At 41.6% G+C, this 15348-nt stretch overlaps 1 protein-coding gene across 1 annotated transcript in view; it reads right to left on the bottom strand.

The window, feature by feature from the left end:
- Positions 1–1117: 1117 nt before the first annotated feature.
- The window catches only part of IL17RD (interleukin 17 receptor D), a 62789-nt gene continuing 48558 nt past the window's right edge, over positions 1118–15348 (bottom strand). Inside the window, exons 4-13 of the mRNA XM_069967000.1 lie at positions 14606–14724; positions 14024–14144; positions 10351–10395; positions 10093–10244; positions 9366–9431; positions 7951–8005; positions 7538–7648; positions 7081–7265; positions 4794–5718; positions 1118–4152 (exon numbers count right to left, since the gene is read on the bottom strand). Coding sequence (XP_069823101.1) covers positions 4046–4152; positions 4794–5718; positions 7081–7265; positions 7538–7648; positions 7951–8005; positions 9366–9431; positions 10093–10244; positions 10351–10395; positions 14024–14144; positions 14606–14724 — 1886 coding nt within the window. The 3' untranslated portion in view covers positions 1118–4045. The remainder of the gene's footprint in view (positions 4153–4793; positions 5719–7080; positions 7266–7537; positions 7649–7950; positions 8006–9365; positions 9432–10092; positions 10245–10350; positions 10396–14023; positions 14145–14605; positions 14725–15348) is intronic.

The following is a 15348-nucleotide window of genomic DNA, read 5'->3' as shown; positions in this document are numbered from 1 at the left end:
GATGCTGCGGCTGTATCTTCACCGCGGCCTGTCTGAACTAACAGGCCGGTCATTCAATCACTTTCGCGGTGGTCCCAGCCACCAATCGGCTGAGCTCAGACAGACCGCTCTGAAACTTCAATCGCAGCATCGGGGAGGAAGCAGAGAACAAGAGAAGACCGGGTGTGTGGAGAGGTGATGTATAACAGTTTAGGGCAAAGGCTGCACGGACATCGCTGACATTGCAACCCTTGCTAAACAATCGAGCTGTGTAATAAACAAATGCCGATCTAGTTTACATTATTGATTGGGCCATCAACGGCCATGTTATAGTACCCTTTCCCACCCTAAGAGCTTTGATTGCCCAGAGCAAAACAGTGCCACCTGTCCTCAAGTTTAGTCCACCGGTCTCTAGATATAGCTTGAAGAAGCACATGGTTGAGAGTTTTCTTCTCGACTGGCAATCCAACTCATTGCAGGAGACAAGTTCCATGCTACACCCAGATATTTGCTGGATGCCACTCATCACAGCAGCTCACACCACACTACTGAGCTCTTACCCAACGTCCACCCCACATGAATTATTATAAACCGCCTGGTTATGGCCATATGATATGGGGAGATGCTTAGAAGAGCTATTGTGGATGAGGCCTATATTGGTAATATTTGTACAGAATAATGGAGCCTCACCAGGAATTGCAGAATCGAAAATGTCAGCTACACGCTGGCACTTCACCTTCAAGTGATCTCCCATTGTTGTAATTAGGAACTAGGAGTGTGCACATTACACCTAGTACCTGGTAAGCTTGAAACAAACGTACTTAAATGGAGATAGCTGTAAAATATTAAAACTTGTAAAATGTTCAAAGCGGACAAATAAAACATACATGTTATTGGCTGAACAAGTGACTGCGACGTGTGGTTTACAACCAAATAAATAATTTACAGGGACCGGAACTAAACCTTTCATTGCAGCTAGGAAATGCACGAGATATTAAAAGGGGGTTGTTCTTTATATATAAAATTAAAAACGTATGGGAAGATTTATCAAACTGGTGTAAAGTAGAATTTTCTTAGTTGCCCCTAGCAACCAATCAGATTCTACCTTTAATTTTCCAAAGAATCTGTGAGGAAAGAAAAGTGGAATCTGATTGGTTGCTAGGGGCAACTGAGTCAATTCTACTTTACACCACTTTGATAAATTAGTAGTGATACTCGACTACCCTGATCCTTCACAGCTGCTGCTCTAATTCATCTGGTCCCTACTCATTTGCACTTCTTGAAAAATGCTGTCCTTGCTGGAACTGCCCGACTCAGCCAATCACTGGCTGTAGCGGTATCGCACCTCATTGAAAGAATGGCTTAGCAGGGAGTTCAGACAGCAATGACGTACCAATGGAAACAAAAGGAAGTGGTGAACAGAGACTGGGTGAGTAGTGCCAGCTGCAGGGGATCAGGGTCGGAGAGCATCCCAATTATTTTCACACCACCTCCAGAAAATATTTTTTTGGAGGTCATACAGGCTATGACGTGGCACATAGGGTTTGGTATAGAGGGGTTATGCAGCGCTACAAAAACATGGCCACTTTTCCCCCTACTGTTTTCTCCAGTTCAGGTGTGGTTTGCAATTAAGCTCCATTTACTTCAATGGAACTGAGTTTCAAAACCCCACCCAAACTGGAGACAACAGTAGGGGGAAAGTGGCCATGTTTGTGTAGCGCTGGATAACCCCTTTAAGGACAAAAATTTAAAACCTGCTCAGTGACAGGGCTCAAAGAGAGTCCAGATAGTCTGTGTTAACGCATTCTAGTTGTGTGTTGTAACACTGCACAGCAGTAAAATAAAATTACCACAAGACAACTGCAATGTGTGAACATAGTCTAAGGGGACACTGTCCAGGTAACCAGGTGATAGAACAATCTCCCCATAGGAAAAGTCCAAGGCATAAATAGGAATCCATGTGGTGGTTGCATAGCAACAAAAACCACAAGAAGAAAATAAATTGAAAATGAAGATCACAATAGAAACATCATTAACCGCAGCTGAAAACAAATTACTTTCCATTACAGGTCTCATTTTGAGATTTTGTATCTGTATTGACCCTTTATGGAACTGCAACCTCAATCCAAGGTGGTCTCCAGTGCGGCAGCAGTTTCCTTCATTCAGGTCTATGGGATCAAACTACACAAATATACACATAAGACACCTCTCAAAGAAATGAGTGCAGTTATAAAGGGAAACGGTCCGGGACATCCAGAGTACTAAAGACATTTAGTTTTTGCATTTTACAATGATTAAAACCGCAATGGAAAAATGTGATACTAGAGACATGGGTGAACACAGATGCTGTCTGCTTGGGTCATTGGGCCCACGTTTAGGCTGTAATATAGAAATTAGGCCATATTACACTAATGTGATCTTTGGTCAAAGCAGAAGGCGAACGGAAGGGAAACCAGTCAGACGACCCCTCGCAAGTCTCTCCACCTGCTTCAACCGAGCCTTGTCCTTGTGTCAAGGGTTTTCAAATGCAGACCACCCCCTTAAAAGGGGTTATGCAGACTAAGAAAAACATGGCCTCTTTTTTTTCAAGACACAGCACTACTCTTGACCTCAGTCTGGGTGTGGATTTTGCAGCTCAGTTCTATTGAAGTGAATGGAGCTGAATTGTAATACCGCCCACAACCTGAGGACAACGGTGGTGCTGTTTTTGCAAAAAGTAGCTGTGCTTTTCTAATCCTGGATAAGCAGTGATTTTACACTGTGGATTAAAGGTGCCGATGCACTTTATAGTAATGTTGAATAAACCCTGCTTCGCCTGACAGTATAGGAACTAGGGGGGGGTCCCCACTCTCTCCAATGACAGATGATGTCGGTCAACAGTCAGGCATGATACATTTTTGCAGTCTGAGCCTTATGTTCTTGGAGGGATAAGCTGATGCCAAAGCTGTCTGGCTGCAGCTCACCTCCCCCTATAGAGAACACATGACAGTTCAGCCAACAGTTATTAATGGTGTATCGGCACCTTTACAGTATGTTGTAGTCTTGTGCTGTAAAGTACAGATGTAATACAGGTACCAAACAAGACTACAACATGCAGTACCACCTGGTGTAGGACCATCCTAGAAGGGTCTTACTAATACAGACAACTCCAATAACTTGCACAGTTGTTACGAATGTTAAGATGCACAAAATCTTATATAAATTATATTTACAAAGTGTCCACAAGTTGCCAATAACACAATTTACTAACATAGTTGTGCAAAGGTCTGCTAAATGTGTACCGCCAGTGGGAAGGCAACACAGGTCTCTTGTGAACAGAACAGTAGGCTCAGGTCTGGTGTAGTCCCCATATTACGGTGGTTTTTAATCTCATCAGTTGCCATATAATTGAATCATGTAATGTGACAGACGTCCACGCGAGGACACGTACCAGCATTATCTCTACGTATAGAAACTCATGCAAACATATACATGGAATAGTCCCATGGGTCATCTCCATTACATCCACGGTTCTGAGGTTTATAAATCCATTAGTGGTCATGGTTATCTTCTTCCTCTTCTGGCCATTTTCAAGGTGCAGGTTTCTTTATCTCATGGATTACAGATGAAATTGTATAATGTGAAACTCTGGAAGAAACACTTTAGGCTTCATGGCCAGAAAGGCAATTTGTTACATCGCTTTTTTTTTTTTTTTTTTTTTTTTAACCTTGGTAAAAGTAAACTCCTTGCACCATATCTGTACTATAATGTCCATATTCACAGAAGGCAACGCGGTTGTTTTTTCCCTATAAAGACATAAGCTGTGAATTCCATACAAGATGGCTTTCAGTGATGTTTCATCCCGATATCTTCACTTATTTCACTGGCCCAGAGGTCCCAGACTGGGGTAAGAAACAAGAGTAAATTCTATTAGTCTTTCAAATAATTCAAGTAGGTTCAGGGTCTGCAGTGATCTGGTGACTTTTATTCACAAAAACCTGTTAGTTAAAGTGGCAATGCATATTAACTCCTTCACTGCCAGTAGGGACTAGCCCGTCCATTGGCACAGAATGGGTTAACCAGTAAACTACAAAGGTGCAACGGCTTGGAGCTCGTCAGGATGAATGTGGCAGTGAAGATCCGCTTTACAGACGCTGTATACAACAGATTTTGGAATACTTGGCTCCTCTTCTCCTGTAAGGAAACATCAAATAATTAGAATAGGTTCTAACCCATAGATAGATCTAAACACATGTATGTGGAAAATTCAACACCAATCACAAAACTGGGGATCATGGTATCCCTGTTTTAATGTATAAAAAAAAAAAAAAAAAATATTTATAGAATATTTTTTTTTTTTATACATTAAAACAGGGATACCATGATCCCCAGTTTTGTGATTGGTGTTGAATTTTCCACATACATGTGTTTAGATCAATCTATCCATCTATCTATAATTCAACACAGTATTTTATTTCATGAAGGTGCCAAGCAGCACCTGATACTGAATGGAGTAGGACTGAGCATGACGACTGGTCAGTAATGGAGCCAAAGGTCAGACCCTGATCAGCCAGTTATGCAATATATGCCTTGTAGATAGGGGGGATAATGCTTAATCTTTGTAAAGCCCATTTAAGAAGGTAACCTCATTAATAGCAGGGTTCCCCATATGGAACACTTATTTTTTTTAGTAAAAGCTAAAAACCATATGCAGGGTAACCATATGTGCATAGAGCCCACTAAAACAAAAGACAAAGGATATTTCATATGAGGTGTAGCCAGTATATGCATTAGTAATATGTATGATTATATGCTGGTAAAGGTCTGTGCCTTACCTAGTCCAGAGGATGAAGAGACACTCTCGGCAATAGATGACGTTTCTCCTTGATCGGGCAATAATCCATCCATTAAAGGTAATGACAGCTCAGAAGATGGGACAGAAGAGTCATATATCCCTGAGTCCCGAGGCATGTCTGTCTGGTTAACAAGCTTTACAGAGTGAAGAACTGGTTGGAGAACACAACACTCAAGTGGTGCGGTTTGTCCTTCAATTTCCTCCCCAGTGTCATTGCTCTGGGTTGGTAAGTGACAGTCTGCTGATGCCACCACATCTGCCTTCACCGGGAAGTCATGTTCTGTCCCCTGTTTTCCTGTCACATCATTCAAGACCAAGCCAGAATCAAACTTCTCCATCACTGGTTCCTGGTAGTGCAGGGTAGGAGAGTGTGAGGGAATATGTTCCTTCTCAAACCAGTCTGGTTCCTGATCAATATACTGGTGCATGTTACAAATGGCCACATACAGTGATCGGCCCGCTTTGCTTCGGAAGTAGTTACGTTTGCTGATGTTGGTGGGATAGAGTTCTGGATCTTGTAGGCTCAGCTCTTTGGAGTAGAGGTGGTAGTACAGCTGAGGGAGGTGGTCCATGAGTTTATACTTCTTGGTCACATCCAGAACACTAGGGATGTCATTTTCACTGGAGTAGTCAAAGTAAACCGTAATGAACCTGCTCAGGTCATCCGAGCTGTCCTGGGCCTTGCTTAGTTTCTCAGTGATCATAGCCATGGCGCTCACAAAGATCTCTCCTTTCCCAGATTCAATATTGGTGCACTTACTCTTTTTCTTCTTCTTCTCAATAAAATACTTCATTCCCTTGGAACACACGACGATGATGTAATGAGAATCTTTCAGCTTTTGTTTCAGCCACTCTCGTTGCCCCTCTTTGCAAATTTTCAAGTTTTCCCACAAGTCCAGAGAAACCTGGAGGAGACAATGGCGAATTAAATGAGGCAAGGACATGGAAGGTAAACAGAACTTCATCAGGATAATCAGTCTAAAAAACTGTAACAGCCCCTATTGACTTCTATGGGTCCTAAAGCACCTCTGCATGCCTACATTGGACACTCTGATATTCTTTATAGGATGTTTGTTGTTGAAATATACAATGGGGCACATTTCTGAAAGTCACGCCCCTCTGTGTATGCCATGGACAAGGCACACATTCTTTCCTTTTCCATGGCGCAGGCCAGCCATAAACCCCCACTCACTTCATGTGTGGACAGGGGTGGTGTGTGGCAAGGCAGGGAGGAGACGTGGCCTACTCCCGCACCCAAGTTATTATGCTTTATGCCTGTAAAAGGTATGAACCATGCAGAAATCTACACCTGTTCCAACGCAGGTCCTGCCGGCTTTACTAAAAGGTGTGCGCCTCTTAGTAAATCCGGCTATGTAAATGTGGGCAGGGCTTTATACAAGTACGCCAGTCTTGATAAAGGTCCCCCATTGCCTCTACAGGTGAAGAAGCCCCATACTGAGCATACGGAGATGCATGTTGTACTTGAAACTACTGGATAGCCTCCTACACCTGGAGGTGCGGTTTCTGGATGAAAGCAGCCATGTTTTTCTAAGCGTGGATAACCCCTTTTAAGAACGCAACTAAGAGGAAAGTACTTTACATAAAAGTTAATTTCAGACAAAGTAATTTTTTTAAAAGTTACACATTTTAAAAATTTTCTTTTTTCCCCTTTTTGGAGATGGGTGCTGATCAATAATATCACTACTGCTCACAGAGCTGTCCCCAACTCTAGAAGGTTGGGTGACATGCCCCGATGATGTCGGGAAGGGAGAAATTGCAGCCTCTTTCTTCCAAAAAACAGCACCCCACCTTTCCTCAGGTTGTGTGGTTTTCTTATTCTGGATAACCCTTTTAAGAGTTTATATTTTACTTGTGTCACTTTTAACGTGGTCTACTTTTGGGGTATACATGAGCATACTGGCATATATAGTGGCATGCCCACTATTTGAGTTTAATGGACTTAGCATAGTTTCTAGTCACTACATTTGGCTCATTTCTGACTGTAGACTGTTAGTTTGCATCACCCAAAAGTGTGGTCGCATAATTAAGTCCCAATAAATAAAATTCCCAATTTGGTAATGGACCCAATGTAGCCACTAGTAGCCACCATTCTGACCACTGAACGGAAAGGACTCACATCAGCATATCTTGCTGGCAGCATGACAATGTATATCCCAAATGTAGACCACTTTAATAACGTGAACTCAACCTTACATTACATACAAACTGCTAAAATTATTTCAACTATAACCATTCAAGTTGCTCACTTCACATCCGCAGAAATCCTGGAGAAAATAGGCAAAACACTGGATCACGTTGATGTGCTTCTGACAGTCCTTATTGGAGTAACAAATAAAGACTTTAGGCCGCGGTCGAGGCCTTTCCACATGGAGGCTTCCGGCATATGTAGAAGACTCTGAGCTCTCCTCATCCAGGTGTGAGTAGATGTTTTCTATAAGGAATATATATAAAAATATGGTCAGTGGACGAACAGAGGCCACAAAATATGATCAATTGACATACAGAATACCCACAGAATTGGCACTGTATTACTGATGTGTAACACATGGATCTATAATACAGCACTGTAATCTGTGTAGCACGGATCCTATAAAACAGCATTGTAGATGAGGCCCTAGGCAGATATTAGTGCACACAGAAACAAGACCTCACAGAACAAATGTGACCTTTATATCATCCCTCGCTCCTCTTTACGCTACATACCTTGCTGTTTTTTTCTGCACATAACAGTAAACAGTGTTGCAAAGGCCGATATGATGACCAAAGGGACTGTAATGGCAATGGCGCGGATTGGTCCAGCCCAGGGAGAATGCACTAGAAAAGGAGAAAAGTCTTTTAGTAACCGTCCATTAAAAGGAGCGGGGGGTGATGCCCATTGAAACATGCATGGCTCTATAGACAGAACCCCAACCCCACTGCAGATAGGAGACAAACAGCAGACTGTACTCACATTACGGAGTCACAAAAACCCCAAAACAATGTGATTCTGCAACAATGAAGAAGTCTTTACTTAAAAGCACAAAGCAGAACCCCAAGACTACAGAATGAGAACCTACAGTATATTATTGTTTCTAGCCAATCTTTCAAGTCCCTGTATAAAGTATCTAGATGCATACCAGGTTTTAGAGAATAATGCATGGAGCGCCGTGTTGTATTGGTGTCATCAAGAAGCTGTAAAGAAAACAGAGAAAGGTTCAAGATTTCGGACCTATATTTAATGCATCCTACTTCTGTGACTATACTTAAAATAGATCAGTATATTACAGACTATACATTCCAAAGGCTTGTATGTTTATCACACCACAGATATGTGCAGTAGTACAGTACTTTGGCACCCTCTAGTGGCTGTTTAGAGCAAGACACATATCTTGCAAATACAAATTTTTGCACCTAGATTATAAAAGGCTATGAACACATTTGTACTTTTGTATTGTTCATTTGTTTCCTGAACGTGTAGAGAGAAAGCAGAGAACCCACAGCAGACTGTAGAGTCCTGAACACACAGAGCCCATATTCAGCATGCGTTACAAGGAGGGCAAAACTACATAATAAGAATGGAAACATAGAAACTGGCATCAAACTAAAAATGAATGAATGGAGACTGACAATATTGTGTTCATTTGTTTCTTGAATGCAAACTAAGGGGTCATCCAGAAAAAGCTCTCTTTCAAATCAACTGGTGTCAGAAAGTTATATAGATTTGTAATTTATTTCTATTTAAAAAGCTCAAGTCTTACAGTACTTATCAGCTTCTGTATGTCCTGCAGGAAGTGGTGTTTTCTTTTCAGTCTGACAGTGCTCTCTGCTACCACCCCTGTCCGAGACAGGAACTGTCCAGAGCAGGAGAGGTTTTCTATAAGGATTTGCTACTGTACTGAACAGTTTCTGTCAGGGACAGAGGTGGCAGCAGAGAGCACTGTGTCACACTGGAAAGAATATACCACTTCCTGCGGGACAAACAGCAGCTAATAAGAGATTGAGATTTTTAAATAGAAGTAAATTAAAGTCTATATAACTTTCTGAAACCAGTTGATTTGAAAGAAAAAGATTTTCCTGTATAATCCCTTTAAGCAATTTTCTTAACATAGATAGCAGATCACAGTGTGGACATAGGGAAAAGTAATAATAATAATAATATTCATTTATTTGTATAGCACCAACAGATTCCACAGCTGTAGATAGTGAGGAAAGGCCACAACAGACACTGTACAAATATAGAGAGCAAGGTCTCACATAAGACTCTAGATTCTGAACACACAGACCTCACATGCACAACGTATTACAAGAAGACATCCACACGAGAAAAATCTAAACATGAAAACTGGCATCAAAGGGGATGACGGAATGGAGATTGCAACCTTAAGCTTAGTGCAACATTAACTCAATGTAACTACTCATGTGTAAAAGTAAGGTTTTCTATTACAAAAGGTGTCCACAGCCTTTAAAGCATATAAAAGATACATCTGAGCCCCTAAACCGTAATATACAGATAAGGGGGGGGGGGGGGGGAGGAACACAGCACAGACAGTACCTCAATGACATAATCCCCCGGAGAGACGTTCTGGAGAAGACAGTTTGTGTAGTCTGTATTTTGTACCTAGAAAAATCATTGACAATTATGTGACAATGGTAAAATCCTTATATACACATTATATAACTGTCCTGCCTGTGATTGGTAAAGGGATCTCTCTATAAACGTAGAACATTCCCTGATGCTGTATACCAGGGCTCAGTTACACGTTCGGCCGTCAGCATTGTGACAATGGATCCTCAGAGTTTTGGAGGCAGTGCAGAGCGTTAAATGAAATACAAGGAATAAAATACTTTGCCCTTTGTGCTCGCAGACCTGGAGGGAGGGACGCTTGGTACTTTCAACACCCTAAACCTGCCAAAGTCAGTCTGGGATGCCCCTTATTCAAAGGGCTGCCCCGTGGGCTGACTGAGACGCTGTGATCCTTACATGACGCAGACTGGAAATCGTCCTAGCAATGCCTTAGAGCATTTCACTGTGCAAATAGCGTCAGCATCCAACACACACAAGACAGTGATAATAACTCCGGCAGTAAAGAATCTCGGCAGGGTGCCCAGAACATCGCTTCACTTCAACCAACTTCCTTTCTGTCCGGTTAACCGTCTCCCGGCACAGCTGGACACCAGGGAGGAAGCAACGATAAAACCCGTCATTAAGTAGAACTGCTCCAGCCCGGAGGATTACAGAAGGAGAAGGAAATAGTATTGTGCAGAGATATAAGACGTACCTGTCTGCAGATCTTCTGCTTAAAAGAGGCGTCGTGCTTCATCCTGTAGTTTACATAATAAGCATTGAAACCAAAGTTATGGGGAGCATGGTCAAAGGAGACCTGCATGTTAACTCCTTGCTGCGTGACATTCACGTTCTTTGGCTTCCAGTCTACGAGAAGAAGGGGGGGGGGGGGGAAGAAAAAGAAGATGAAGGTCTTCAAGATCAAGAAGCGACTTTCTCCAGGAAATAGTCGCAATATCCAGAGATTACTTACACGGTCTGCAGGTTAGATTGTCGGGTTGTAGCAAGGTCTCGCAGGCTGTGAAAAGATTGATACAGTCAGTATAATAAGACATAATATCCAGGCTGCATTATATGTTAATCTATAGACTGTTCATCATCTGCAGGCCGCCATGAATTTAGCTTGGTCTACAGGCGCAAAAAAAAATTAAATAAAGGGGGGAATGTGTCAGCAACTGGAGCCTCAAATACTCCTGCACCATGGCTAGTTCTTTCATTGCTAGCAAAGTCAGTGCATCAGCCTGAAGTGTAAAGGTTAACAGAGGTGTTTACTATGAAGCGGCGCAAGGCTCCTCTGTCTGAAGTAACAGGATCCTCCCAGAGACCTCAAGTCTACCAACTTCTAATCCCACAAACAGATGCAACGTTAAGTTTTCCGAAGGCAAATAGTAAAGCTTCAGTACTTGACTGTACCTTTGTGTATTGTGGATAGTCGAGAGCAAGTAACTCCTATAATGACATCTCTATTTTATAGAGCTTTTTATGTTAATTCACGTTCATCACATCTGGATTCTGTCACTTCCTTTAAAGAGGTATATAACTTTTGCTATGTAGTTTGATTGATGGCAAGTTATAAATGTATGTGCATTATTTCCCGGCCAGCCACCTGATCAAACTCCTAGCAGGACTCGGGCTCCCTAGACAGAACTAGTGGTCCTGCTACCAGTCAGACTGGGTGGCAGGGGAGCAAATCTTGTGGACACACAGTGTCAGTGCAATGTGAATGATCAATACAAATGAGACCAACAAAGGGAACCTGTGATCAGTTTCATGGTGTGATGGAAGATTCACAACTCTGCAACCAAGAAAGCTTCAGAGAAATCCTAGTAATAATTCTGGGGCCTTCTCCTTACTCTGCTGGGCTTTATAGATTGATCTCTCCTGCATTATGTCAATCTATAGACATATATAGATTTATATTGGCTTTATAGATTGATCTCTCCCTTTTACAGTAAAAAGAAGAAGTCTTTCAACCAAATCTGGCAGAATGGGGAGAAGGAGCTGGGGACTGCTCTGATGACTAAACCCCCTGTTCCTGGCAAATATTATAACTATGATTTCTTAGTAACTCTGTAGCGGAGTTTCAAAGTGCACCATGGATCACTGTAATAATGAAGCATATCCCTATTTCATGCTGCCTGTGGTTTGGTCAGCATGAAAGTGATGACTGGTTCCCTTTAAAGTTTTAAAGGGAAGATTAATTTTGTAAGAGTTTCTGGTGATATTTTTTTCTAATTTTCCATCTATAGTCTAAAGATCACGATATTGTACAGTTTTTCTTACAACTAAACTGTGACTTCCTGTTCAGTACAGATCCCTTTCCAGCAGTGTCCTCCTTATGACAGTGAAAGGTGACGCCAGTGGATAGATAGATAAGACACAAATTACAATAGCTGATGCTTAGAGCTCAGCATCCGCCACTGTAGAATGACCTCTGCACAGGTCACCCAGAAAACTAGGGTGCACTTTAATTATTCTGCCTGTTGTCCACTTAGCTGCTGTAAAGCATCTCTCTAAGTGCTGTTAAAAACAACTCAGGCAAGATGGCTACCTCCTTATTAATTTACAAAAGAATGAAATAAGATGAAAATTACAAAAAAAAATAAAAAAAAATTAATGGTTCAGTATCTTGCTTTTATTGGTAAAAAAACAAAAATCTAGCTGAAGTGATAACATCCGGGTTCTGAAGTTACTAATTATAAATGGCCACATCCGCAAATGTCAGAGGGCAAAGTAGACTGGAAGAAAACCAGCTATACCAGTTTTAATGAGGGAATTCTATGGAGCGCCCCAAAGAATGCCAGCGATAAGGATCAGCCTAACATATATGTCTGGCAGCAGACACTAGTGCCAGTATAGGCTATATATGGCAGCGGGGAAGACTGTACAAGCTTTATTCCAGTAGTGAAATTCTATAACAAAGATGATGAAAAGATCAGAGCAGGGAAACCTGCCAACTCTCTCTCTTCTCCTTGTGGAAAGATTGAGCCATCAGATTTGGAATGCCGCCATAAAGAAGAATTCTGGCAATCTGCTTTCCAGCCTCATGTTCCGGGCCTGCGATATGTTTGCAGCCAGACACCTGACCACTTTAGAAAGGAGAGAAAAACCAACAGCAGAATGTCTTCCGCTCTACTCTACCAGATTACTTACTAAAATTTATATTGAATGCCCTCATTCACAACTGGTAAATGTGTAAGTGTTAACTTAACAAAACAGACCTGGGAAAATTGAATGATAACCAATATGGCTGCCATATAGCTCCCACAGGGATAGTCACTTAGCTGCTATGCTACACAGCAGCAAAATGCAGATGTGAACACAGTCAGGAAACAGAGAAAACTAATTGATAACGCACTGGGAGACGCAACGGCTGCCATATTGGCCTCCAATGGGGTTCTTAACTTTCAAACAGAACAGCCAGTCAGTTAACCCATGTGCATAGATAATCTGTCAGCTGTAGATGATGTTTAGATGTACAAGTGTCAAGAGAGGCTGTACTGAGCTGCAGCATGCATTCCTGCTCTCTCCCTCACCTCTTACTGCCTTGACTAATGGATGTCCACAGTAAAGTGCTGGAAGCTATCCCTGTACATCAAGGGAGGAGGCATACATGCTGTAGCTCAGCATTGCCTCTTTGACAATAGAGGTCCGAGTACGATTTACAGCTTGGAGTATGATATAGAGCTGATACAGATTCCCTTTAGGGCTGCATCTTCATTCCAGACAGAAAACCAGAGAGCTAGAGAGTTAAAAACAAGATATTTTGTAGCCATGAACTTGATCTATATGCATAAAGTTCAGCTTGTTAAAGGGGTTATCCAGCACTACTAAAACATGGCCACTTTTCCCCCTTTCGTCTCCAGTTTAGGTGTTGTTTGCAATTAAGCTCCATTTACTTCAATGGAATTGAGTTTGAAACCCCACCCAATCTGGAGACAAGAGAGGGGGAAAAGTGGCCATGTTTTTGTAGCACTGGATAATCCCTTTAAAGAAAACCTTCCTATGACATTATAGTAGGTTTAGCAAAACAATTGCAATGGAAAAACTCTCATTTTTTAGATGCCCTTTTAAACACTGAAGCAGTTGGCTGAACGGTTGTTTAAAAAAATAAAAATTATATATATATATATATATATATATATATATATATATATATATATATATATATATATATATATATATATATATATATATTTTTTTTTTTTTTTTTTTTTCTTGATAAATCTTGCCGAGTGCATCTTATCCTGAACACTACAGGTTGTAGTTCTGGTGCCCATCCCCCATTCTGTTCCTATTCTGCATGTATTCAAAATGATGCCACCTGCTGTTAGGGAAGAGCGCCAACTGGAAAGTTCTCACCTCATCTCCTATGGAGCACCCCCTGCTGGCAGTTTTCCAGCTATAATCTTGCATTTCTGTTTTAAAAGGGGGGGGCAGGGCAGTTTCCCCAATACTAGAGTATCCACAATTATTATTGCCTGAACTCCTGGCGAGATTCATTAGCAAGCTGGCACCTTCATAGATTTATTAAGTAAGCCGAAACAGTGTCTGATAGAGAATTACAGCGGCAAAACATTATTACATGAAAAAATAAATAATAATAATTTATTCAAGGTAAGATTGTGAGTGATGAGAAAACTTACTGCGTGTTCTGAAGAAGAAAGGATGGTAGTTGCTCTCGTTTTTGATGGAGGGGAAGGGGACAATTTTGACAAAGTAATCAGTCTCAAACTTCAGGTTCATAAAAGGCTGAGTCTCCATAACCTGCAAACAAAGAGCAGAAGGAAACCTGTCATTAGGACCACAATTTTAAAGGGTTTTGTTTTTAACTGATCACCTAACCTCGGGATAGACCATCAATATCTGATCGGTAGGGTGCACACACCTGGGACCCCCCTAGAAGTGTGATGCTCACATATACAGTAAAAGGAGATTGGGTTACTACCCAATCTCCTTTTACAGTACAGCATTTGTATTTACTGAGAGAGCTCTCAGCAGGAGAGGTTTTCTATGGGGATTTACTACTGCTCTGGACAGTTCCTGACATAGACAGAGGTGGCAGCAGAGAGCACTGTGTCAAACTGGAAAGAATATCCATTTCCTGCCGGACATACAGCAGCTGATAAGTACTGGAAGACTTGAGATTTTTAAGCAAATGTAAATTACAAATCTATATAACTTCATGACACAGGATACAGGATAAGGTTGGATTTCACATCACTTACAACTTTCTTAAAACTGGAATTCAGCTGCTTCGGGTCCTTGAGCACCATCTGCTGACACATTCGCCCCTCAGATTTCAGTTCCTCCAGAATAATGCGAAAACCTTTCAGATACTCGATGCCTGGAAAATACAACACACACTTTTTCCCCTCCTTCCAACAAAAGATTTTTTTTTTTTTTGCACAGAGTATAATACCGCCGTCACAGATGAGTTCACTGTCGATGACCAAAACACAATGTTGTTTGCCAGTGTTGCAACTGTTTAATATCCCTAAGCTACAAAAAGCATAAGACACACCATGAACTTGGCAGGGGCTTTGACGTTTCATAAAGTTTGATTCACACTCTGCATTAGTGAGATACGGCCCCTCTGCTCCTCCCCGCACAATGAACAATGTCCGTGAAGCAGACAGCATTATGGGCAGGTCTGCCTTACGTTCCAAGACTCTGCTCCCAAGGTATAGATTGTGCTGTGCGTCTTGGAAGACACTCAACAATCCTAGTTTGGCTCCTCATTGCTGACAGTCAAAAAAAAGCTGCTGTTTTATTAGGCAGATCATGAAAAGCAGCACTCCTTATTCTATGTTACCTGTCAGCCATGAGCTGTAGCTCTGGCCAAGAGTATACTTATAGACATCAGCTATCTACATGAAAGGGAACACAAGACATAATGACAGATTGCTCCATGTGTATGCATGATGCAGGTGGACGATTGCTGTCCCCATGACAGCCAGGGTTCAATAAA

Source organism: Dendropsophus ebraccatus, chromosome 4, assembly GCF_027789765.1.
Source record: "Dendropsophus ebraccatus isolate aDenEbr1 chromosome 4, aDenEbr1.pat, whole genome shotgun sequence".
Classification (NCBI taxonomy): Eukaryota; Metazoa; Chordata; class Amphibia; order Anura; family Hylidae; genus Dendropsophus; species Dendropsophus ebraccatus.
Note: the sequence above shows the minus strand (reverse complement) of the source record. Positions and strands in the feature narration are given on the sequence as shown.